The sequence below is a fragment of the Cajanus cajan genome, chromosome 2 (assembly GCF_000230855.2).
Source record: "Cajanus cajan strain Asha chromosome 2, NIPB_CcT2T_4, whole genome shotgun sequence".
Classification (NCBI taxonomy): Eukaryota; Viridiplantae; Streptophyta; class Magnoliopsida; order Fabales; family Fabaceae; genus Cajanus; species Cajanus cajan.
In genome coordinates this window covers 56,249,352-56,276,374 of record NC_138518.1, presented here as the reverse complement: position 1 = coordinate 56,276,374, position 27,023 = coordinate 56,249,352, and the positions used below count along the sequence as shown (strand labels likewise).

The 27,023-nt window shown below is 35.0% G+C and overlaps 2 protein-coding genes across 2 annotated transcripts; one reads left to right on the top strand and one right to left on the bottom strand.

Annotated features, from left to right (window-relative positions):
* Window positions 1-5,454: 5,454 nt before the first annotated feature.
* Window positions 5,455-10,608, bottom strand: LOC145954381 (uncharacterized). The gene is made up of 5 exons (XM_083068471.1): window positions 10,261-10,608; window positions 9,176-9,412; window positions 8,623-8,880; window positions 7,736-8,050; window positions 5,455-7,389 (listed from the first exon to the last, which is right to left on the bottom strand). The coding sequence occupies exons 1-5, from the start codon at window positions 10,538-10,540 to the stop codon at window positions 5,621-5,623; spliced, it is 2,859 nt and encodes a 952-aa protein (XP_082924597.1). The 5' UTR covers window positions 10,541-10,608; the 3' UTR covers window positions 5,455-5,620.
* A 12,600-nt stretch (window positions 10,609-23,208) lies between these two features.
* LOC109792955 (putative disease resistance protein At5g45440) lies at window positions 23,209-24,330 on the top strand. Its single transcript, XM_020352411.1, has one exon. It carries the CDS (start codon window positions 23,209-23,211, stop codon window positions 24,328-24,330), a length of 1,122 nt encoding a protein of 373 aa, XP_020208000.1.
* Window positions 24,331-27,023: the final 2,693 nt, after the last annotated feature.

Here is a 27,023-nt window from a genome sequence, read left to right as displayed (position 1 = left end):
CTCTTCTATTGGTTTTCTTATTATGTTACTGTGTTGTTGCCATGGTTCACACTTTTTTACAAACTTTTCATAATTGGTTTAGGGTTGGCCAAAAATAACCAACCCTCAAAATTTTGGTTGTTGTTCTTGCTCATGAATGTAACCTATAGATTCCTTCATGCACTTCTCTTAATACATATAGCTTGTTCAATTGTTAAACATTTAAGTAAAGGTGTCAAAAATCCCTTTCGATACAGTTCTCCAACTATCAACACCTATCTAGCCAATTTTGTTTTCAACTATTTTGCTTCTAATTGATCTTCAAGTAATACCCCTTTTTTCATATATTCTAATATCTCATCCATCCATTCCTTCACAGAGGACTCCACCTAACAACATTCCTTATTCGTTATAGTAGGAATTTGTAATTCTTGTTGAAGAAATGTATGCAATCAGCTAATATATGATCTCGACATCCTGTAGTATTTGACTTACAAAATACACGGGTTGTTCTTTTTCCTCTTCTTCTTTAACTAATACTGCACTAATAGCTTTATCAAATACTGATAAGTAGACAATGAGATCCTTCTCTATATTTGGCTTGATCAACATCGAGGGAGAAGTTATCATTTGTTTTAGAGCCTAAAAAGCCTCTTCACACTCTTTGGTCCATTGAGTTTCCTTTATTCTTCTTAGCAATTTTATTATCGATTTTTCTTTTTCAACCAACCTGGGTATAAATCAGGAAAGTGATGTTAGTCTTCCTATCAATTGTTATACCTTCTTCCAATTTTTCGAATTTCTCATGTCACTATTGTTTGACATTTATCAGGGTTTTCTTGTATTCCTTTAGTTGAAAGCATAAATCCTAAGAATTTTTCACCTTGAACTCTAAAAGCACACTTTTCTAGGTTAAGTCTCATTTTGTGTTTCAATAGTTCTCCAAATACTTCTTTCAAGTCTTCTATGTGTTCTTCTACACTGTTGGACTTTACCACCATATCATCAACATATACTTTCATATTTTGTTTAATTTGTTTATTAAAGATTTTATCCATCATCCTTTGATATGTCGCTCTCGCATTTTTTAATTCTCGAAGGACATCACCTTGTAAAAATAGTTTGTTGATTCAGTTATAAAAGTCTTTTTTTTTTTCATCTCTCGAGTACATCTTTATCTAATTATACCCCGAATATGCATTTAAAAAACTAAAAATTTGATGACCAATTGCACCATCTACAAGTTGATCTATATTTGGAAGGGGACATGCATCTTTCAGGCATGCTTTGTTCAAGTCAATATAATTTGTGCTCATTCTTCATTTTCCATTTGCCTTTTTAACCATAATTACATTAATTAACTAAGCAATATGTTGAACTTCTCTATTTTCCTTCTATCTTCCCCATTTTTCTTTTACTTTGCACTATTGGCTTTGTTTCTCTACACAACGCTAACCGATGACAATGAAAGTTAGGATCAATTCCTGACATGTCAATAGTTGTCCATGCTAGCAACTCTATATTTTCTTTTAAAGTTTTTTTTTAATTATTTCCATTTTACGCGGTTCAAGTTGAGATCCAATGTAAGTGTTTTGTCCAGTCTCGTCTCGCAATTGAAACGATAATGTTTCCTTATTAAGCTCCATTTTGAAATCATCATTACCCATTTGAAGGTCTATATCTATTAAAGTTGTTATATCCTTGGTTATGGTCTATACCATGTGTGCATTCTTATTTTCTTCTTCAACAATGGGTGTTACTTTTAGGTTTGTCATATAACATTCCCTAATTGTCTTTTGATCAATGTGAACCATAATAGCATTAAGAACATTTATGGATGGTCTTCCTAGTATAATATTATAGGAAATGTTAGCATTTTCAACAATGTACCTGATCTTTATAGTTTTGCTAACTTATTGATTAAAATCGAAACACGTGTAGAGGTCAATGTGTCCTCTTATTGTTACACATTCACCCGAGAAGCCTACTAGGGGTTCATTGTAATACTTTAATTCTTCTTCTAGTATTCCCATTTTCTTGAATGTCTTTCGGTATAGTATATTGGTCGAACTTCCCTAATCTACCAAAGTTTTGTTTATGATACAATTATTGATTTCAACATTGATTACCATAAGGTCATCATGAATAGAATCTACCCCTTGAAAATCTTCACCAGTGAAACTTATCATAGGTATCCTTGTTCTCTTTCTATCTTTTATAGCATTCATGGATTTTATTGCCCTCAAGTGTCTCTTTTTTGGCAAAAAGGTAGCACCTCCACCAACGAACCCTCCAGAAATAGAGTTAATAACCCCTTTTTGTTGATCTCTTGAACTGTCACCCCTTCTTCTCTTTTCTCTAAATCGACACCACTCTCACTTTACTTTTTTTTTTTAAATATTTTTATCCAACTCTCTTCTTTAAGATACATAACTTTCTCCCCTACAGTCTTGTCCTCTATTGGACCCATATTTTTCAATATAATTTTTTAGTTGTCCCTACTATATGAGGTTTTTCACCTTCAACTGAATGTCCTTGATTTTGTTGATATAAGCATGACTTTGATAGATCTACACTAGGGGTGTATGCATGAGTTCTTTTAGGAATAGTTAAAAAATTTTAAGCAAGTGCTTACTCTAAGATTCTCACTCTTCTTATGTTTAGTGGAGTATAACTTGTGTATAGAGGCCTCCTTACTTGATAACTTTTGAGTTATCCCTTCCCCTATTCTTTTGATATGCTTTTTTTTCATTTTCTTTTTTACCTAAGGATTGACTCAACTAATTGTTCCATCTACATATATTTTTAAGCCCTTATATATTCTTAAATCATTCATGTCCATAGGGTTTTTTTTGCACAAACTTTTTACCAATGGTTCAAGCTTTAGTGTAGTATTCAAACTATCCATAGCAATTTCAAGGTTTAAATTTTTGATTCCATAGTGATTTTATTAAAACCTTGAAGGACCAAAGAGACATTTTTTTCTCTTGTCTGATATTAGCTAATGCCAATGATGTTAGTTGGTATGGCCAACTAGTAGCGAACTGCATAGTAAATAAGGATGAAAAATCTTCAAATGAATTTATAGATACCGAAGGGAGCTTAATGAACTAACTTAGTGCTCGACCCTTCAGGTATGTAGGAAAATATGGTATAAAGTAGCATCTTCCTATGTCAGCAAAGTAACTTGCATAAGATACGCATTCAAATGTTCATCAAGAACAGAGAATCCATCATATTTTTCTAGAGAAGGCTCCTCCAATTGTCAAATAATACTACTCCATGATTTTTTGAGTAAAATCATGCTTATAAGTTCTAGTTATTGTTCTAGACTAAGGGGGAGTTTACTCGGGAATGACCAAGAACTGCATCAGTGAAACGTGTATTTGAGGAGTTGTTGGTACATGATATGAAGAGGCTTCATTATTAGCCTATCCGTTAGGGTTCCATGTTCTATTCAAGCTCCTTAATTCAACATTCTCCCTCGAGCTCTTTAAGTTCCTGAGCATCTCTTTCACGAGCTTGTCAAATAACTATCATTTCTTCGCGAAGCAATCTTACAACATCTTACAACATCTGAGAGATTAGTTTGATCTTTCATAGCCACTAGACCAAAGACTTGTTTAGGTTGAACAAAGTTGATATTCCTTCTAGTAGTAACCATTCTTCTCAAGATCTTCTCCCTACAAAACAAACAAATATTACAGGTCTTCAAAACAAAGTTCCATGGTGGGTGCTAAAAGGTATACTTACATGAGAGAACATCAGTAATTTCATCACTTTCATCCTCATTCTTTTAAGTTCTCGTTCTAATTATCCTTGCCTCATAATAAGCCTGGTAGCCTTCAGATATACCTGTCTGAAAAGGAGAAAATGAGAGTATCTACAAAAGGTACTCCAATACTCAATAAGTTAGCCTTCAAATCTAGACAAACCAATGACAATTAATTTTGTAATAAATGCAAAAGTATTTTTTTCTCTCTCTAAACATTATTATTTATACTAACTTTATTAGGTCTGAGTCCATAGGACAGACCCATTAATAATTATAATACCTTTAATAATCTTTTAGACTTTATTAATTATTAGAAAATATTAAAGAGTCGTCAACTTTTCTCTTCTGCCACACCTCTCTAGTATACAAAGTTTTCACATCTTCTTTATTATAAATCAATTAGTGTAGTTATTATCTTTATTATTCATTTTTAAATAAATTAATATATATAGGTTAATTTAGGCGTGACTCCTTGTTGATCCTATTATTTGTAGTAAAGACGTGTGACAGCTCAAATTTTTTGCATATATATTCTTTATCATAAATCAATTAGTATAGTTATTATCTTTATTACTTTCTTATAAAATAAAATTTATATGGGTTAATTTAAGTGTGACACTTTGTTAATCCTATAATTTGAAGTGGAAACATCTTGAAATTTTTGTATCTCTTTTATTAAAATAATTAATATTTTTATTATCTCTTTTATAAAATAAAATTGAAAATGGTTAACCTAGGTGTGAGGCCTTATTAATCTTTTATAAAATAAAATTAAAAATGCATATTTATTTTTGTTAACAAAATACTACATGACTCTAAGTTCCTCATTATATCGAATATGTAGGAGCAAGGTTGTCCTTGTCAATGTCAAAATTGATTTTCAAAAAATTCTCCTAAAAAATAAACTTTTTCTAGTACTCTTCTTTCTTAGTTAAAAAATATAATGTAGAACCTTCCTTCTAGTTGTCTATTCATTGTATTAATAAAAGGACTAAAACAAATTTTAAAACTCATCAATAATTTACACAATTAATTAATTATGAGGTAACCCTTTATGAAATGTATTGGGGTGTAGTGGAATTTAGTTTTCACCTTTTCCTATGCATAACCGACTCCCAAATCTAATCATATTCTTGTACAAATGTTTTTGTTTTCTTTTTGGTTACGACTTCATTTTTTTTTTCCTATCTATTCATTGTCCTCTCCTACAACTCAGGTTGCTATAATTTTTTTTGATAAAAGTATATGTATAATAGCATCACTATGTGAAGGGAGATCCTAACTAAGTTAACATCCTACAATACATCAATCACATGCTTCACATCCAAAATGCTAAAATTAAAAAGAAAAGATAAAAGAATAAAGTGGAGGGACCAAACCAAAACCCACCAAACATTAAATAAACTAGGTAAGAGATTCTTGACAAATTGTCCAACCTGTTAGTATCACTATCTTTTAATAACAAAGAAATATTACAATATATATTTAAATATGTAATTAAATTATTATAATTTTGAGATAAATAAAATAAACTAATATTGAATATATATATATATATATATAAACATTAATAAAATATAAAATTGTTTCTACACTAATAATATAGCAATAATCTAATAATAAAATATAATAGCAGACTAATATATACTACAATTTTAAGGAAAAATTGTTTCTAAACTAATAATATAACAAATAATAAATTTTAAAATTAAATAAAAAAATGTATTAGAAATAAGGTGATAAGTAAATACATATGTCCTAGTATAATTAGACAATGACAAAGAATGTTGATACATAGAAGATTGGGAAACATGTGTGTAATAAATTCACCTACGTAAATTAAAGTTCTCTTCAAATAACATATATTCAACCCTTTATGACTTGGTCTTCAACACTAATCGGCCATTCAAAGGACTGTTTGGAGACTTGTTTCCCTTCTGCGTACTTCAGTGATGGAAATATTTGTGGCAAATATTTGGGGTTAACTTCCATATCATTTAGGTACTTGAGACGCAGGATCTCAACTTTAAAAAATTTATAGAATGGGGTCAAAATTTTTAGTTTTCCTCCCTTTATATATAGCTTCCTCAATTCTGAAGTATGTACAATTGAAATAATAATTTTTTTCTGAGGAAAGCATTCAAGGTCCAACTTTTCCAATCTTGGTGGAAGAGTGGTCACTATATCCGTGTACCTCGAGTTAGACGACACACCCCATGATATTTTGAGACATTTAACTTTCTCCAAATATTTTAAGCTTTCAAAATCCTCATCTTGGATCACAGCTTCACTTCCAATATGTATGCTCAGTCGTTTTAATTTTTTTAATTCTGCAAGATCTGATATTCTAGGACTCTTGTTAGAATTGCCTACTACAAATCCCTTGAGTACTTGGAGCTCAGAGAGCTTCTCAATCCCTTTTGGCATGCTCTCCAACAAGTAACACTGAGATGCATCCAAGTGTGTGAGCTTTTTCAATAATGCAATTTCAACAGGAAGTGTTTCGAGGTTATGACAAGCCTTGAGATCAAGAATTTGTAGGTTGACAAGTTGAGCTATGGAGGGTGGCAGCTCGGTTATTCTTGATATACCACGAAGGCTTAGATACTTTAAATGTTTTTGACCCTTCAAGTCTTTCATGAAATTTATACTATCCACTTCAATGTGATGAAAAGGTGATTCGTGCCAACGACCAAGCTGAAGCACCACCATCTTCTTCATTTTAGTCATCCATTGAGGTTCAACATTTAGATAACTCGCACCAACATTAAAAACACTTCTCCAGTGTTCAAATTTGGTACCAAACTCACCACTTATTTTAACTTTTTTTTGGTCAAGTACTAAATAAGCAGGACTATTATTGTGATGCGAAGAGGTTATTACTTGTGAAAATTTTTCAAAAGGCTGGTTATTTTCTCCTAGCAGTACTGATGATACCAACATGTGACGGATCCAAGGACTAATTTTAAATTTATTCACAATGGGACACTTGCTATTACCATGTGGTACAATCAGATATGAATTCAGCAGCTCGTCAAAAACAACCTCACCTTCTTCTTCAGCTGTTTTCTCTGTTGTATCTTTTACAAAACCTTCTCCAATCCACCAGTAAATTATATGTCTTTTCCTTATAACAACATTTTCAGGGAAAACTGAAAGGGACAAGCAGCAAAGTTTTGAATGTAGATTAAGGGCATCATAACTAGCCTGGAACCTTTTCAAGACTAGATTCACCTCATTGTTTTGGCTTAATAAAGATAGTGTGGGGTGTTGCACTGGTTTAGATGCTTTGGCTTGGCTTGATGAGTTATCAACTACTTCATCACTTTGACTAACACCAAGCTTTTTAGTTGAGTCCTTAATCCTTTTATGAATGGCGTTCACGACACTATCCAGCAACTCCTCCTTAGAAACTTTATGCTTGTCATCTTCATCCAAACTTTTTGTGTTGGAGATTTGAAGAACATCTTCCAGCTGGGCACCTAACATGTTCCAGAGTCCTTCATTTTTCTTCCATGAGGAAAACTTTGCCTTCATGTTATCGATCTCAGACTTCAATCTCTCCAACTTTTCATCAACGGGTTCATCTTTTTCCACAACCTTGTCTGGTGCCTCTTGGCTTGGAGATGGCTTATCTTTTAGCACAAATAAAATGTGTTGAATGAGACGCATGAATTTGATGTGAGAATTAATTACAATTTAATGATTATTCCTATGGAAATTAATGATACTTGTGCAACAAATTATGTAATAAATTTTATAATTAAGAGATAAAAAGAGAAAGAAATTTGAAATATAATAAATGATGAAGTAAAGCGAGATAAACACACAAAATATATATATATATATATATATATATATATAATAATAATAATAATAATAATAATAATAATCTTGTATGAATTATTATATGAACAGTTATACATATATCATCATTCTTATTAGAAATATGTAAGACATTGATGTGTTTAGTAGGGATACCCGAGGCTTTTTGCAGACCCACCAACTCCTCCCTTGATTTTTGGTTTTGTAGCTCTAAACCTTTTGTTTCACTTTTATTTGTATCTGCTACAGGATTGACAATCTCAGCCAAAATTCTTTCGTTGAAGTTTCGAAGAAGATCTTCCACGGCTCTTAAAGTGTTGTGGAGTTCTTCATTTTGCTTCACTGTGGAAAACTTGGTCTTCATATTGTCTAGCTCAAACTTCAAACTCTCAAACATTTCATCAATTGATACATTTTCTTCCACACTTTCCTTGTCTTGTGCCTTCTGGCTTGAAGATGGCTTATCAACAACTATGAACACATAAATATGGGTATCAAAGGAGATACAAATTCGATGTGGTTGCTGATGATTATTATTATTAAAAAAAATGTTAGTAAGATTGTCTCAAATATTATTATCTGAACTTTTTTTCTATTAGTGGTTGAAATTTATTGAAGAAAAAAAAAAGGATCCCACTTCACATTTTGTGTGATTCACTCATAATTATGTAATTTCTAACAAATTAATTTTAATCAACAATCTCTTGTCTTTTATAAAAGAAAAAGGCACATGCTCAATTTTGTTCTATATTTTTTTTTTAACCTCATAATATTTTATCTATCATTGTTATTTAAAAATTAATTTTTCATATTTTGAAATAAAAGTATCAAAAATTAAATAAAATTTATATTATAATATAAATTAAATATGATATATCTAAAATATAATTTATATGACATAAATACTTATTTATTATAAATTTTTAGTTATAAAAAATAAAAAACTTTAGTTTGAATATCACACTATTATAAAATATTTATATATATATATATATATATATATATATATATATATATATATATATATCAAAGACACTATTGACCTTTTGTGTCATTTTCTTTAGAATCTTGTGCAGGCTCGACAATCTCAGCAGAACCTTTTGCATTGAAGTTTTGAAGAAGATCTTTCGTGGCTCTTAACATGTCCAAGACTTCCTCATTTTTCTTAACTGCAGAAAACTTCGCCTTCGTGATATCTATCACAGACTTCAAGCTATCCAACTTTTCATCAATGGGTACGCCTTCGTCCTCACTTTTCTTCTCTTGTGTTGTCTCTTGGCTTGAAGGTGGCTTATCAATACCTACGAGCATTGATAAAATATGGGTACCACATTTATTTGATATGATAATATAAGATTTAATGATTATTATTACTCTAAATTGCAGTTACAGTCGCAATCACAATTGCATTGTAATCTTTAAAATTGTGTAAAAACTTATAGGAAAATGTAGGTGATGTGATCGCAATTGCACTTAAATTCTCTTGTCATGAGCGAAAACTTTAATGTTGTGACAGCAATTGTTGTTGTCTATCGCAATTTAAAACCATATTAAAATACTGGCTATAATACGATGTTGATTTTACATATAAAATACCAATGGCTTTGAGTTGATCCACCAACTTCTCCCCAGATGTTTGACTTTGATTAGCATCTCCTGCGGGATCGAAATGCTCTGTGAAACTTTTTTCCTTGAAGTTTTGAAGAAGATCTTCCACATCTTTTAATTTTTCCCTGAGTTTTAATTCGTTTTTCTTTTCGATGGGAAACTTCTTCATTTTGTCTAGCTCGGACTTCAAACTCTCCAACTTTTTATCAATGGCTACATCAGTACCTATGAGCATGGATAGAATACAATTATCAAATGAGATACATATATTAATTTGACGTGATGATATATATATAGATATATATATATATATATATATTATAACTTATAAAAAAAATATCCTTTAGGTGTATAAACTATTGTCAATTTTCATTTTTAAAGCGTGCATAAAAAAACTAGATAAAAGTAAGCATAAAATAAAATTTGTATATAAAGCGTGCATAAAAATAATGCATAAAACTTCTTAATATATATATATATATATATATATATATATATATATATATATATAATTTAAAGAAAAATTACATTAATTAAGTAATTTAATATCAATATGTATCTCGGTTCTGTTAACATACAAATATAAAAAATAGTCACAAGTATTCATTAACGATATTTATTTTTTTATGTGTGACGGATATTATATGCAAATATCTACAGATAGAGGGTTTTTTTTTATATTTTTTTTACATCCTAATTCGAAATATATTTTTGGATCTCATTAAAATCAAAATAGAAAGAAATTTTATGATATCCTCAGAAATTTTAAGATTAAGCATGTTATTGAGAAAAAACTAGCGCCCCTTTTTTATGTGTCTAATGTTCAACTATATATTAACCCCTATTAACCCAAAAAATAATAATTTGTACTAAAACCTTTAAATTTTTCTGAAAACAATCGCAAATCTGAAAAATTAGGAAATAGAAAAAATGAAAATAAAAAAGATGTGAAGAGTATTCATTTTTCTCATTCCCTGCTTGAACATCATATTGGTGAAGAAGATGAAGCAATAATAAGCATGATATACTAAAAGTAAATGCTAGTATTGGTGTTTCAAATTAAAACTTCTCACCCTTTTCTAGATTGGCTTTAATTGCATCATGAAAGCGACTTGTAATTTCGATGATTTTTGGAGGTTTGAAGTCGCGAAGAAGGTCATCCACTAATTTTAACGTGTCAAGGAGTTCTTCTTTGTTCCTTTTCACTGTGGAAAACAAATCCTTTATGTTTTCTAGCTCTGACATCAAATTCTCCAGCTTTTCAGCAATACTTGGAGTTTCCTTGCTCTTAACTGATGTCAAACGTCTTTTCAGTGAAGGCACTGCCTTCATGGGGTTCGTTCTGATAGACATTATTCCTAAGTTAGATTTGGTGATCGAGTGGTGACAAGTTTTGTGGTTTTGTGAATAATTGAAGACAGGAAGAAAGATATTTTTATATACAAAAGATTTAGATGACTATGGCATCTAATTAAATATACTCACAAGCAAGGAATTGAAGGAATCAAATTATAAAAGTTTCACGTTATTCTTTATCCCTTAATTAGTTAACACTTTACTAATTATCCTTACTTCTCTTTACATTTCAGGAAAATACAACAAGTGCTTTTAGTGTATTGGTTAAAAAATCAAAAGTAAAATTCTTTTATTAAAAAATGTATCTAATATTCTTTTGTGTAACTTTATTTTAATTTTTCATGAAAACCTTCTGCATAGAAATTGACTCTTTAGCCAGTATTCATAAGACACTAGCTGGTTAGTAGAAGCTACATTTTATAATAATTTGCACTCTAATATTTTATTTTTAATTATTGGTTGATTAAACACTGTACTTAAAAATATTTGAAATAAAAGAAATACAAGCAATTATGAAACAAATTTATTTTAAATTAAATTTTATCTATTAAACTGATAAAAAAAATAATGAGGATCAATTATTTTTTATTTAATGAAATTTTATAAACATAATTTACTTTAAATTTAATGATTGAATCAATTAATTTTGTATTTTACATAAAAATATTAAATGATGTACACACCAAAGTTATATATACACAACACACAGAAAAAACAATTGATATTTATTTGTTGTCAAGTTTAACAAATTTACAGCTTAATAATATTTTAAAAATATTATATTTCAACAATTCTAGTATTATATGAGAGTTTAAGGTTTAGGGTTTAGGGTTTAAGGTCTGAACCTACCCCAATCAATTTGAACGAGAAAACCCGTCTTTATCAGGTTTAAGTTTAAGTTTAGGTTTTTTCCAATTGATAAAATTGGGAGTCCCGCCCCGCCCTTGCCCCTGCCCCCGTCCCGCTTAATAATATAATTAAAAAATTATTTATATATATAAACTAAAATTAGAAATATTTATATATAAAAATTTGTATTATTTTATTTTTCTTTTTTTTTAAATTTGTACATATTTATTTAAAAAAATAAAAATAAATAAAATAAAAAAAGGTAAGAATGAAGTCAGAATACCCAGGTTTTACTTCTAGCAAGTATCAGGAACGAGAGCGGTTTAAATTTGCGAGGTAGGAGCAAGAACGTAAAACCCACCTCTCTCCCCCTTGCCATGCCTATTGACAATGTGCATGATTATTGGGATAATTTAACATAATCAAATAATTAAATAAGTGAAAGTTAACATTTATTAAAAAATATTAAAAGTGCACACATACACGCATTAAAATTTCTTCTCTGTTTACACTTTATCTTGTAGTTCAACTTGGAGCAAAAATGAAAAAATGGCAAGAATATTTGTCGGCAATTTGAATCCTTACTGTGCGTGTATACTCTATAGTTTGTGCCTTTTGAACTATTTGAAGTTATCTAAAACCTCGAAGATAAACTCATGAATCGGTATTTTTCAACTGATAATTTTCTGCAAACCTCTAAACGGGTGGCAACTGTATATTGTAAATTTAGTGAAAGAGACCCTTCATATATTCGGTTCTACGGGGATCAAATATGATACTAATTAAGCCCTGTGAATAAATACAATTTTGTCCTCGATTGTAACATAAAATTTACTAGATAATACTAATAGTAACTACAAGCAATAAAAAATGTACTCTACTTTATTTTTAATGGGAGATAGTTGTTCTGATAAGATACGTAACATTGAAAAATTAATTAAAATTTGATTTATATTATTTAATTTAAATAGTTTAAATATTTTAATTTTTTTAATTTAATATTTTCATTAAATCTAGTTTATATTAAAATGTGATATTTTTTATCGGTATAATTTTGAGTTTATCTATTATATGTGAAGTTATTCAATGTTTTAGTATATTATGTGTCATAGCATGCAAGGTAGAGGGTATCACAAAAAATGTACTAGTTTATGTCTATTATGATATTGATTAAACAAGATGCTCTTTCACTTAATAATCAACCATTAGTTATATATGGTGTTCTTTGGATCCTCGCCCATTTCTTGAATGACTAATTAAAAAGAAAACTATGTCCCTCACTCTTCAACAAAAGTCGAGTATAGGATTATGGCTTCGGTCATTAGTGAAGTGTTTTGGTTGACCCAATTTTATATCCTTAATTTCACTATTTTGTGACAATCAAGAAGTCATTTATATTGTTTCCAATCCAACATTTCAAGAATGTACAAAACACGTTAAAATAGATACTCACTTTATTCAACATTATGTTCCATTTGAGTTGCTTCTACCACATTACACAACATATCCACAAAGTATTATTTGACATATATTTTTTACAAAGGTTCTTGAAAAAGAACATTTTTATTTTAAATTACTTAGCAAGTTGGACATTTCAACCCTTCATGCCCCCAACTTGAGGGAGAATATTCATATTATCTTATATTCTCTTTTAATCACTCACCTATTTTTTACCTAAATTATTAATTGTTATTTTAATAATTGGTTCCCTAATTATTTGTACAAATTGTAATTAGTTAATTAGAAAAATTGTAATTAGCTATTCTCTTGAATTAGCAAAAGTTTAGGAAAATAATGTCACGTATTATTCAATAATAGATAAAATTGTGACAATGCCCTTATGCACATATTTCTACTTATATATACTTAAATTCATGTTGGAAATTATAGATTATCGTAGATGTGTAATAAACACTCTTTCTTTATATATATTGAGAAAAGAGAAAAGTAAGCATTCTACCTCTATACATAAAGAGACAAAGAAGAAAAAAACTTTTCTACACTTAATATTAAGAAGGTTTGGTGAATATTTATGTGACAAAAAATATGACCACATTTGTATTATGGATTCACTGTCTTTAAAAATGATATATGGAGGATATGGTCTAAGATTCACCAGAACAAGAAATTTCATGCCATTGAACAATTCAAATAATTTGGTTTTTGTGATTGATCACTCTCTAGGCTATTCAACATAACAAATTGGAACTTATTTAATAAATAGGAAGGATAAACAAATAATAAAGAAATATGTACCAAAAGTTGAAATGAAGTCATTCTTTGCCCTTCGAGAAAAAATTATGCTTCAATTTTATCTTTCCCTAGTCTTCTTCAAGAAAAGAATCTAATTCCAAACTTATGGTCCTTTGTTATTGAACACCTAATAAATTTTCTTTAGTATCACTTGGCCTTTTAAAATAAGAAATTGGAAACAAAAGTGAAAGAGTAGTGATATTGAAAAAATATTTATTAAAGTTTTAATTTCAATCGATTTACAATACATTTATTTCATCTCTTCATAACATTTTTTATCTTAATAATGGTGGTGGTGTGTTGTAACTATGATGACATGAAAGAAAATCACTACTAGAAAAGTGTCATTTTCTTACAAATTTCCCTGTAAAAAAATATTCACAAAATTTTTTTGCAAATTTTTTTGCGAAAAATAATTTACAGATATTTCTTACAAATTTTGCTACATTTTTAATAATCATAGAAATTTTTTTCCATGCTAAAAATTTGCAGAAAATATTGTAAGAATTTTATTTTGTTTCTTACAGATTTTCTTGCAAAAATAAATTCGCAAGTAATGTTTAGTAAATGGTAGAAAAAATTTGTAGATAACTTTTCCTGCAAATTTTAATCTGGAGGAAAAATAAAAAAAAATTTAAATTTATAAGTTTAATATTTTAAAAAAACTTTAAGTCCCACATCGATTGAAAATAAAGCAATTAAAGAGTATATAAGTTAGGGCAACACTTACCTTACAAGTTGATTTATATGGTTGAGTGTTACGCTTAAAATCTAAGCTCTTAGAATTTAAAAGATTATGTATCACATGTTGGAGGCATGGAAACAAATATTTCGGATGAATTCTGTTCTTACTGGAAATCTGCCGTAGAGGTGATCTCCCGGGTAAGGTCGATGAGCCTCCTTCACCGGTACGCTTGTTGCTCCAAGATGGAGGTGGTACCTGCAAAAGAGACTCTGATGCTAAAGTTAGGGTTTGTATGAGTATGAATCTCGTATAAATAATGCACGTACCTTAGTGTGAATTAGGGTTGTTTTGGGCTTTGGGCCTGAGATAAGATATGATAAGGTTAGGTAATGGACCTCGCCTGGAGCGAGATTCCCTGAGACCAGTTATGATCTACTTAAATGCCGAGCTGACGTCGCGTGGCATGTGCCCGGGGTCATCTTGTGTTGTGATGCCGAGCTCAGAGCTCGGTTTCATCATACGGATACTACACTAGCCCCCCGAGCTCCGAAGACCGTAGGTCGAGGAATTAAGACCGAGCTCGCTGGAGGGAAGTGACCTTTCGTGTGCGTCGGCCTGTCAAGGTGTCGTGTGTCGTGACTCTCGCTTCTCATTTCGATAACTGAGGCCGACGCGTTAATGGGCTCGACGGTTATGTAATGATGGCCTTATTTAATGCGTGATCAGGCGTGTCCCCTGGCTGACACGTGTTGTGGCTGTTTGAATTTTGGGAAACCCCCTTTTTCTCTTACTCGCACCCCTTCCTCTTTCACTTTACTATTTTCATTCTCTTTCTTCTTTAGTTTCTTGCGCATGCTGCTTCCTGCACCTTCGCTTCCGTTCAGTCTCCGTCGCTGTTTCCGGCAACTGGGTTTCGCCTCTTCCTAATCACTCTTTCTTTTGTCAAAGGGGTACCAGGTACTTTGATTTCTCTGTTCTCTCTCCTTTCTCCCATTTTTTCCTTCTTCGAGTCTTTTCGTTTTCTTGATGGGTAGAGAGAGCGGTGTCGGGTCTTCTGCGCCAGCCAGGGGTAGGGGCACGGGGCGCGGCAAGGCGGCGGTTGTTGGAAAGGTCGCCGCTAAGAAGAAGAGTGATCCGCCTAAGGATCTAGAGCCAGGGGTTCCTGGTTACGATTGGGTCAAACGCGATGTGGCTGGGGTCCAAAGCGTGTTCCGGTCGTTCCTTGAGGTCAACGCGATTTGGAAGACACACCGGGTTTGTGACCCTTCCATTTCTCGGATGATTCAGCTTGAACCCTGTCAGGACGGCGAGGGTTTGTATATGGGGAGGCCCACTGACCCTCCCCATTTCTATATGTACCAGTGTTTCCTCAGAGACCTGGGTGTCCGTCTTCCCTTCACTCAGTTTGACTGTGATTTTTTGGAGTTCATCAACTCGGCTCCTTGCCAGTTGCACCCCAACAGTTGGGGTTTTTTGCGAGCTTTTCAAGTCTTTTGTACAGTTCTAGGGATAGAGGTGTCTCTTCCCGTTTTTCTTCATTTTTATCAGTTGAAGCTAGGCGTTCCTCCTTATGGCATATTGTCCCTGAATGGGGGTAGGGATGGAGGTTTGTTCACTCTCTACTCCTAGTCATACAAAAATTTTAAACAAGAGTTTTTCCGGGTTGCCCTTGTGGATTTCGACCCAATGGAGGATGGGGCATTCTACTTCGGCGGGTTGCCGAGGTTCCCCTTCTATTGGTGCCCCAAACCGTCTAGGTTTCAAGGGGAGGGCCATTTGCAATTGACGGCTGCGGAGTTGGCCGCCATTGAAGATCTTAAGGCGCTTCCTCGGCCGCTGGATTGTAAGCTCATCCTGTCGCTCGAGAAATCGGCGCACAGGGAGAGGGGCCTAGAGAGTGAGTACCTTGTGTTTTGGTAGTTTGTTAGGGTTTGTATAATTTTCCTTTGCTGATGTGTTTTGTTTTCTGTTTGCAGGCATAATAGGGAAGAATTTGTGGCGCGAGCTGAAGCACCGCTACAATGTTACCGAGCTCAAGGTCCCCGAGTCCCAAGAGGAGGAGGTCTCCCCCCTGAAGGTCAACCGGAAAAGAAAGAGGGGCGTGAACGAGGTCAGGGGGACCTCTACCCCTCGCAAAACGGAGGAGGTTACTTCCAAGGCCGCTGATGTCGAGGCGGTGGACTTGACTGGGAGTCCCCCACCCGAGGAGGGTGTTCGAGTGGCCACTGAGGAGGCGGCGGTGGCTGCTGATCCTGTTGCTCAGCCTACCGAGGTGTCCATTCGAGCTGCTGAGCGAGTCACGGAGACCGCTGTGGTGAGTGCCTTGCCTGATTGTTTCTTCCTCTATTTTGTATATTGTTTTTCAATTTTCTGATGGGAGGCTGTCTTCTACAGGAGGGGGCTGCTGCCGAGGTGAGGGCCCTGGTTGTTGAGCAGGTCACCTCGCCTGCCGAGGTGAGTACCTCGCTCTTCGTTTTTCCCTCTGTCTTAAGTGTTAGTCTTCTGTTTCTTGACATGAGTCGGGTTTTTGCAGGAAGGGGGCTCTGTCGAGACCCTGGTGCCTCCGAGATCGAAGGTGCCAAACGTGGACCCCCCGGTTGCTGAGCAGGTCGCCCCGGCTTCCATTTTTGTTGAGGCCCGCGGTAAGGGCCAAGTTCCGAGGTCCCAACGACTGCGCTCGCAGCCTCTGCCCCGTTGTCGGGACCGTCGCAGGGGGCTTCCTAGAGCTTCTATATTGCTCACCGCTTCGGGAAGAATTGCTCTAATGTGCGCCTGGATCATGTGAGCGCCTCGGCGGACATGAACTCACTGTGGAGCGCTGGGGTGACCGCCGAGAGATTCTTCTCTGAGGGGACGTTGAGCTCGGAGGATCAGGGGATGATTGAAGAGGTCGGGCCTGTGGAGGGCTTTGATGCTGCTCAGGTCTTTCTTCAGAGGACTATAGCTATCATGGACCATTGGAAGCGTCGGTGGTCCAAGCAGCAGGAGGATTTGGCCAGGCTGAAGGGCCGAGTTCAACCCCTGAGGGACGAAAATAAGGTCCTGAAGGAGGAGAACAAGGTTCTAAGTGCTGCCCTTGGTGAGGCGAAGTTGCAGGGTGCTAAGCTTCAATCTGCAAGGGGCGACCTTGCGAGGGTGCAGAAGTCTCTTGAGATCGCCCTATGATCCAACGAGGCTTATGCCTCTCAGGTAGGTGAGTTGTAGGAGCTCGCTGCCTCCTCCCGGGGTCATGCACGCTCTTTGCAGGATGAGGTGACATCTTCCCTTGGCCGAGTGCGGGCTTCGGAGGATGTCGTGACTTCTCTGAAGGGAGAGTTGGTGGCGGCGGCTGAGAAGCGTCTCTGTGACGAGGTTCTTCTCGGTGGCAAGGAAGAGGAGGTCGCCTCTTTGAAAGTGGAACTGGCCAGGTTGGAGGAAGCCAAGGCAGGGTTGGAGAGGAAGCTCGAGGATACCGAGAAGGCTGTTGTCTTTGAGCATAAGAGGGGTTTTCTTAAGGCTTCCCGCCAGGCTAGGCTTCTTGCGCTAGGGTTTGACTTCTCCGCGATGCATGTGGAGAAGGTCGTCCGCTTTGGGAGGCTAGTAAGGGAGGATGACGTTGAGGACAGCTCCAGTGATAATGCCTCTGCATAGGCCAATTTTGTAATAGCCTAGTTTTATTTTTCCTTGCTTTAGTTTTCTGTTTTGGATTCAAGCAAGTGTTGAACTCTGGGAACTTTGCTTATATATGTATATTTTCTTTGTCTATTTGAGTTTGCTTTTGTTTTTTGCTATTCGTGCCTTTTGAGACATACGCTTTGATGTCTGTTGTATGTTTTTTATATGTGGTAATACTTTTGCCTTGAGTTTGTCAAGTCGAGGTTCGAACTCGACTTCAGTTTTTTGCTACGTGAGTTTCTTTGTGAAGGTTCAAATTCGACCTTAAGTTATTAGCGTCGAGGTTCGAATTCGGCCTTAAATTGAAGTGGAGTGAATTGTGCTAAGGTTTGAATTCATCCTTGTATTTTTGTTGAGCAACATGTTTTGACCTCACGTTGGCTAAGTTGAGGTTCGAATTCGACCTCAGATTTTAGAGTAATATGTACTTCATCAAGGTTCGAACTCGACTTCGGATATGGGGTTCGTACTCGAACTCGGGATAGGGTTAAGTGAATTTTCTCAAGGTTTGAACTCGACCTCAGATAATAGTATTAAGATTCGTACTCGACCTCGGAATAGAGTTAAGTTGATTTTCTCAAGGTTTGAACTCGACCTCGGATAATAGTATTAAGGTTCGTATTCGACCTCAGAATAGAGTTAAGTGAATTTTCTCAAGGTTCGAACTCGACCTCAGAATAGAGTTAAGTGAATTTTCTCAAGGTTTGAACTCGACCTCGGAATAGAATTAAGTGAATTTTCTCAAGGTTCGAACCCGACCTAGGATAATAGTGTTAAGATTCGTACTCGATCTCGGAATAGAGTTAAGTGGATTTTCTCATGGTTCGAACTTGACCTCGGATAATAGTATTAAAGTTCGTATTCGACCTCGAGTTTATCATGTTGAGGTTCGTACTCGACCTCGAACTTTTGTTAAGGGATTCTCGTGAAGGTTTGAACTCGACCTTGATTTAGCGTGAAGCGTGAAATGATACAGGACTAAAAATGTAAGTCGAATAAAATGAGTCATTTTATTAATTATGTAAGTGTGCCTCGTTAAAAACCCTCTCATCCAAAACCCATTTTTTCATTTTCTGGGGTAAAAGACTGAGGCGGGAAAAGAGTGCACAACTCATTCATACAAGATTAACTGAAATAAGGTTTAAGATGTGCGGCGCTCCGAGTTCGTAGGGGAGTCCTTCTTACTTTGCTTGTTGGATGAGGAGATCTTCAGACTCTCAGCGTAGCATTGCCGAGTTGTCTTCTGGTTTGCTTTGACGGAGATGATTTTACCGTCGTTTCCTAGGAACTTCATGGTGAGGTGTGGAGTGGATACCACCGCTCCGAGCTGATTCAATGTCGGTCTCCCAATGATGATGTTATAAGAGGTGTTAGCCTCCACGAGGAGGTATCGAACCATGATTCTCCTTGTACTCAGAGGGGTTCCGAAGGTGGTTAGCAGATCTATGTATCCCCGGGTGTGCACTCGTTCTCCTGCAAAACCGACAAGGGGCTCGGTATGGGGTTGGATGAGAGAGTGGGGGACGTCCAACTTGAGAAACGTTGGTCAATATAAGACGTCGGCCGAACTTCCTTGGTCTATAAGCGTCTTCTGGACCTCCTAATTGGTTATTTCTACGACGATGACCATGGGGTCATCCTGGTTAGGGCTAACACCGACATAGTCTTTGTCAGAGAAAGAGATCGAAGATGAGCTCTGATGCGAGGCCGAGGTGGTAGAGTGGACACAGTTGATATTCCGCAGGTGTCATATTCGGGCAGAACTGCTGGCGCCTCCCCCAACGAAACCTCCTACGATTGTGTTGATTACCCCCCGTAAGGGAGTCGATCTTGTCTCCTGGCTTATTTCGGCTTGTACTGCTCCGCCAGCATTTTGTTGGGAGCCCGAGGGTTGGTCCGTGCGAGCTCTCGAACCGCGACCTCTGCCTCGAACCCGGCCGCCATAGCCTCCTCGATGACCCTGCTGTCATTGGACGTATTGGTCGAGGTGGCTGGCTTGAATGAGTTCTTCAATAAGGTCTCGGAGCGTGTGGCACTCCTCGGTGGTGTGGCCATGATTCTTGTGGTACCGATAGTGTTTGGATTTGTCGGCACTGTTGAGGGTATGACCTGGCGGTGGCAAGGTGAGCAAGTTGTTGCTGGCTTCCTCTAGGATGTGTACCCGAGGTGTGTTCAGGGGAGTATAGAAGTCGTATCTTCCCCCTTTGTTTGCTCTGGTTGATTTCTTGAACTGACTGTCATTGTTGACTTTAACCTTATCCCTGTGACCCTGCTCTATCTTTACTGGTCCTTTTTCACGAACTTGGTCACGGAAAGCGGAGTGTTCCTCCATCTGGATGTAGCCTGTAGCGCGAGCCCGGAGCTCGTCCATGTCGTGGGGAGATTCACGGCATAGGCTGTCGACGAACGGCCCAGGCTTGAGTGCCATGAGCATGGCATGCAAGGCGACCTCAGGATTCAGGTTCTTGATCTTGATAGAGGTGGCGACGAATCGTTCCATGAACGCCCGAAGTGGTTCTTCGTCGTTCTGCCTGAGACTGGCCAGGGCGGCTGAAGTGACATGATGAGGTCGGCTCGTTGCATATTGTGCTGTGAACCTTCTGACTAGGGTGTGGAAACTGTCAATGGACTCGGCAGGCAGTTGGGTGTACCAGTTGAGCGCGGCCCCTTTGAGCGAGGTCGGAAAAACTCTACACAGAATAGCGTCATTGTTAGTGTAGAGGTTTACCTGTGTTGTGTATAGGTCGATGTGCTCGTCCGGGTCCGTCGTGCCATCGTAGCGATCAAGGTGGAGAGGCTTCCACCCATGGGGGAGTGGTGTCTCCATGATGCCATCCACAAAAGGGTGGCGGCGAAAGGTTGCCTGTTCTCCTGCAATGTGAGTAGGAGCCTTGTTGACTTCATGGGCCGATTTATGCGTCGACGCATGAGACCGATGTGTAGCAGGCCGCTGAGTCGGTGCCCTAGTCGCGGTTCGGGGTTGAGAAACTGAGTGCTCCTCTTCCTCATTGTGGTTGTTCGTATGAGAGGGGTGATCGGAGTGTCCCCGCGGAGTTGAGGGCGAATCCTCTTGTTTTCCGCGCGCAGAGCTGCTAGGTCAACCTCGTTAGCGGTCCGCATTGCGGCTAGGTCGGTTTCGTGCTTGGCACGCATGTTCTGCAGATCGGCGTCGTGTTGTTGCCGCATTTATTCGACCTGATCAATCAGCCTCCTCAATGCTGCTTCGTTATCCATGGTAGGGGGATGATCTGGGTCGTCTGTTGCGCGTTGGCTATGGCTCCTGGTGCAAACCATAAGCATGGCCGATAAGAGCTGTCTCGATCGGCCCCATAGTGGGCGCCAAATGTTCTTACCAGAAATTTGCCGTAGAGGTGATCTCCCGGGTAAGGTCGATGAGCCTCCTTCACTGGTACGCTTGTTGCTCCAAGATGGGGGTGGTACCTGCAAAAGAGACTCCGATGCTAAAGTTAGGGTTTGTATGAGTATGAATCTTATATAAATAATGCACGTACCTTAGTGTGAATTAGGGTTGCTTTGGACTCTGGGTCTGAGATAAGATATGATAAGGTTAGGTAACGGATCTCGCCTGGAGCGAGATTCCCTAAGATCGGTTATGATCTAATTAAATGCCGAGCTGACATCGCGTGGCATGTGCCCGGGGTCATCTTGTGCTGTGATGCCGAGCTCGGAGCTCGGTTTCGTCGTACGGATAGTACAAATTCATTGTGAGCATTTGAAAGTTAAAATACTATTGATAGAATTTATAGTAATTTCTTTAATTTTTTCGTAAAAAATATTCCCGCAAAATTTCTTGTGAAAAAATTCGCAGGAAACTTTCTTGCGAATTTTCCCGCGAATTTTTTTTTTGTAGAAAACTTTCTTGCAAAAATTTTTTGCAAGAAAATTTTCTGCGAATTTTAAAATTCGCAAAAAAAATATTATTCACGAAGGTATTACCTGCAGATAAAATTTCGCAGGAAAATTTGTAAGAACAACGTTTCCTGCGAATTTTTATGAAAAATTCGCAAGAAAAATCATGTGTAATAAGTGTTGATGATGCTATTAGTAACACAATGGTAATAATATAATGATAATTATAACAATAAATGTATCACTAATAATAATAATGTCAAGCTACAACAACAAAAGTAACAATAGTGATAATAGACAATGGTCAATGTTATGGGAATAATGTAGTTGTTGTGACAACATTACAATGTTAGTATTGGTAGCCACAATAGTAGTAATTATTGTAACAATGGTAAAAAAAAAAAATATAGTTATTAAATGAGGAATAACATATGGATAATTTTCTTTAGAATATTTTGTAGTTAAGACAAAATTATCTTGTTATTTATTATACGTGAATAACAAAATGTTGAGTTTTTTTTTCTCAGTCTTTCTAGGTAATTGTTCCTTCTTATTATTTGATATTTGTTAAAATATTAAGTATGATATAACTGTATTTGTACTATTTATAATTAAAATTAATTGAAATATGATTTAACAAAAATTATATTATGATTTAATATACTATTTAGTATCAAATATCAAATATTTTTAGTAAATCCAATGAATCCATAATTTTTATTCAAGTATTTATCTAATATTAGAATCAAGAGAGATGATCTCTTTATTGTTACCCTAATAACTTCAAACACTTCATTAATAATCCTTAATTTTTCTCCTTTTCGTTGAAATCTTGTATAAACCAATAATAAGATCATAATAATAATAATAATGTGTATAAGTTGAAAGTAGTCATCATCTTATTATAAGATCATATTTAGACTCTTATAATTCATTTCTTAATATATTATCAAAGTTTATATTCTAATAATTACTAATTGTTATTAGACCTATCATTCTACTCAAGATCAGACAGTTATCGAATCACTTATAAATATTTAGTCATGTAAATTACTCTCTTAATATACTCTTAATATATGGATGTTTCATATCAACTTATAATAAAATTATAATAATATATGTAAGTGAGAAATATTTTTCTTACACCTTGATATTATAAAATTGAAATAAGTTGTTAATCCTCTTCTCAATCCAACATATCACATTCAGTTTTCACTTTTCTCTTTTTCTCCTCTCTTGATATTTGGTATTCACCATTTATTTTCCAACTATCTCTGAGGGTGTCATTGCTTGCATTCTCAATCATCACCACCAGTTGGTCCTCTCTCCCATCCTCCCTCCATATCCCTCCATCATGGCCTCAGACATTGCCGAAATGCTTAAACAAAACTTCTTGGAATGTGTCCGAGATAGTGAGCTTAACCTAGCATCTACTATCACTCCCCTATTGACTGACATCGCAAACGAATTCACAAATAACAAGGTATTCTGGTCACCTCCCCCGGTTAAATCCCTCTCTTACTTGTACCAACTTGACCATACACTTGCCGAGTGTCGAGCAAACAAGAGAACCTTCTTGTTCTCTCGTCTCGATCCAGTGGAACGTTCCAATGAGAAGACATTGACCGACATCAAGCAAAAACTCATCGAGATGAGGGGGAATAGCACAGAGAATGCAAACTCAACCTCCATCTTATTCACTTCAAGCATGTACCCTACCAGAAAGGACGCACCAAACATCACCGTATTCGAAAAAGAAATCGAAAAGATTGTAACTTGGCTTGAATCCAATGATGGGTTTAAGGCCATTGGGGTTCATGGGATGTGTGGCACAGGAAAGACTACGCTTGTGAAAATGGTTCTGGATGATCCACGTGTCCGAAACAAGTACGAGGAGCCACTGTGGGTGTGTTTGTACGACTTGACTTCAAGTGATGAAATGGATATAAAGATTGTTAAGGAAATGTTGGCACAATTGGGTGATGACCCTGATTTATTGACGGAGCAGCCTGATCTATTGACGGAGGAGCCTGATCAATTGACAGCGGAGCCTAAAGATGATTGGCTTGTGGACAGACTCCATGAAAAACTCAAGGGTCGTACGTATTTGATTGTGTTGGATGGTGTGTGGCATTGTAACGAGTGGTTCAATAATTTATATGATAATAATACTGTGAGATTTTCCCAAGCTTTGCCCAAGGACGAGGGTGGTGCTGTCATTGTCACCAGCAGGCAAAAGGAGGTGACTACTAAGTTGGTGAATGGGGAGAAATTGATTCATCTCGAACCTTGGGATGATGAGAAAATGAAGGAATTTGTGAAGCGATGTTTGGAACAACAAGGTAAGAGTTCTTCGGAAATCACTCAGGAAAAGATTGATTCCATCGCTTATCATTGTCATGGTCTTCCTTTGGTTGCTGAATTCCTCTCAGGTTGGATAGAGAAGCAGATCCCCGACAAGTCTGGTTCTGATTGATATAAGGAAAATGCTAGCAAGTGAACTGAATAAGAAATAAAAATTAAAGATTTGTACTGAAAGTGTATTTACTTATTTCGTGTAATATTTATTAGTTTTCAATTTACATATCTTAACCGGTGTCTGGTTAACAAGACTTGTGTATATATATATGATGTGGTTGTTATGTTTTCAGCTTTGTGTTTAATAATAAAATAAGGATCAGTTTGCATGTCCTTTAAATAATCATTTGATATGTACCGGCATCATGACAGTGAAAATGGATGTAATATTTAAAAAATTAGGGAAGTCGTAGTCTTACAAAGCTAAACCACTTTGTTGGTTATTTTATTTTCCTATTCTGAAATGTTTCTCAATTAAAGGAATATAAAATAAAAATATAAAAAAAAACTTAATATTTCATGTAATTTTGTATGAATTTATTGACTAAGTGAATCTGTGAAGTGTATTCCTTTATGTCATGTTTTTCGTAACACTGAAGCCAAAATGATATATATTGAAGTCACGAAAAAGATCATCCACTAATTTTAACGTGTCAAGGAGTTCCTCTTCGTTCCTTTTCACTGTGCAAAACAAACCCTATGCTTTCTAGCTCTGACATCAAATTCTCCAGCCTTTCTCCTTCCTCTTAACCGTTGTCAAACGTCTTTGCAGTGACACTGCTTTCATGGGGTTCGTTATCGTCATTTGTATAAGTCTCATATTAATAAAATAACACTATAGTGGTGACGAGTTTTGTGCTTTTGTGAATAATTGAAGACAGGAAGAAAGATATTTTTATATACAAAAGATTTAGATGTATGGCATCTAATTAAATATACTCAAAAGCAAGGAATTGAAGGAATCAAATTATAAAAGTTTCACGTTATTCTTTATCCCTTAATTAGTTAACACTTCACTAATTATTCTTACTTTTTTTTTACATTTCAGGAAAATACAACAAGTGCTCTTACTGTATTGGTTAAAAAATTAAAATTAAATTTTTTTACTAAAAATGTATCTGCATATTCTTTTGTGTAACTTTATTTTAATTTTTATGAAAACTTTCTGCATATTAAAAAAGTAGAGAAAACAATTGATATTTATTTGTTGTTCAAGTTTAACAAATTTACACCTTTAAAAATATTTTACAAATATTACATTTTTTAACAATCCTACTATTATATGAGTATATATGTATAATTTTTAATAAGGTAAAAACAACTTAATATTTCACCATATATATTACTTTAAGTTTAATATTTAAATAAGTTATTTAAAGTGCAATGATTTTTATTATTAGATTATATCGACAATGTGCATATTATTAATGGGATAGTGTCACACAATCAAATAATTAAATCAGTGAAAGTTAACATTTATTAAAAAATATTAGAAGTGTACACACACGCATTAAAATTTTGTCTGTGTTGCACTTTATCTTGTAGTGCAACTTGGAGCAAAAATCAAAAAATGGCAAGAATGTTTGTCGGCAATTTGAATCCTTACTATGAGTAAAGAGTACTCTATATAGTTTGTGCCTTTAGAACTGGTTGAAATTATCAAAATGTTTAAATATATTTTTTATTTTTTAAATTTAAAATAATTTATTTTTAATCTCTTAAATTTAAAATTATTTTTTTAATTCTTATAATTTTTGAAAATTTTATTTTAGTTCTTATATTCAATATTTTAAAAATAAATTGTTAAATATTATTACATAAAATTTATTAATTAATATCTTATTAATAAAATATCACAATAAATTCAATTAATCATCTATAACTATTTTAATCTATTACTTTTAAATATATTATTAATAATTTAAAAGATTAAAACAAAATTTTTTAAAATTATAAAAAAATTAAAATATTTTTTAAATTTAAGAAATTAAAAATATATTTATGGTTTGTCTAAAACTTCGAAGAAAGACTCATGGATCGATATTTTTATTTTTCAGAAAACTTCTAATAGGTGACAACTGCATATTGTTGTAAATTTATGGAAAGAGACCCTTCATATTTGCTTCTACGGGGATCAACACAACTATGATATATACTAAACCCTGTGAATATATCAATTTCTCTTTTGTAATATAAAATTTTATATATAATATTAATGAGTAACTACAAGCAATAAAAAAATACTCTACTTTGTTTTTAACAGGAGATAGTATAGGTTTGGCAACAATTACTGCTAGGTAAGTCCATATTCAACAAAAGACAACATTCTTGAATATATATATTATTGAGATGCAAGTAAAGTTCCACATCATTCAAATAAGAGAATAAGTATGGATTTATATACACACTGTTGTCTCCATTGGTAGAAAGACATTTTTAGTGATGTCTAAAACCAAAATCGTGAGGGTAGAAGGTCCAAAGCGGACAATATCTCACTAACATGGAGACATGTCCGAGCTCAACAAGGGTAAATGTCTGGTATCAGAGGCCGACACTCTGATCAAGTGACCGACTCGACGAGTATTACTCATAATTTTCGTTGTAGGGGAGGGGAGGATGGACATGAGTTTATATACACACAGTTGTCTCCATTGGTAGAGAGACTTTTTGGGTGATATTCAAAGGTAAAACCGTGAGGGCTTTACATATATATCTGTGTAAACCATGATGCCCAAAGCAAACAATATCTTACCAATGTGGAGACATGTGTATATCTGTGTGATAACCCCCGTGCTCAACATATATATGTAT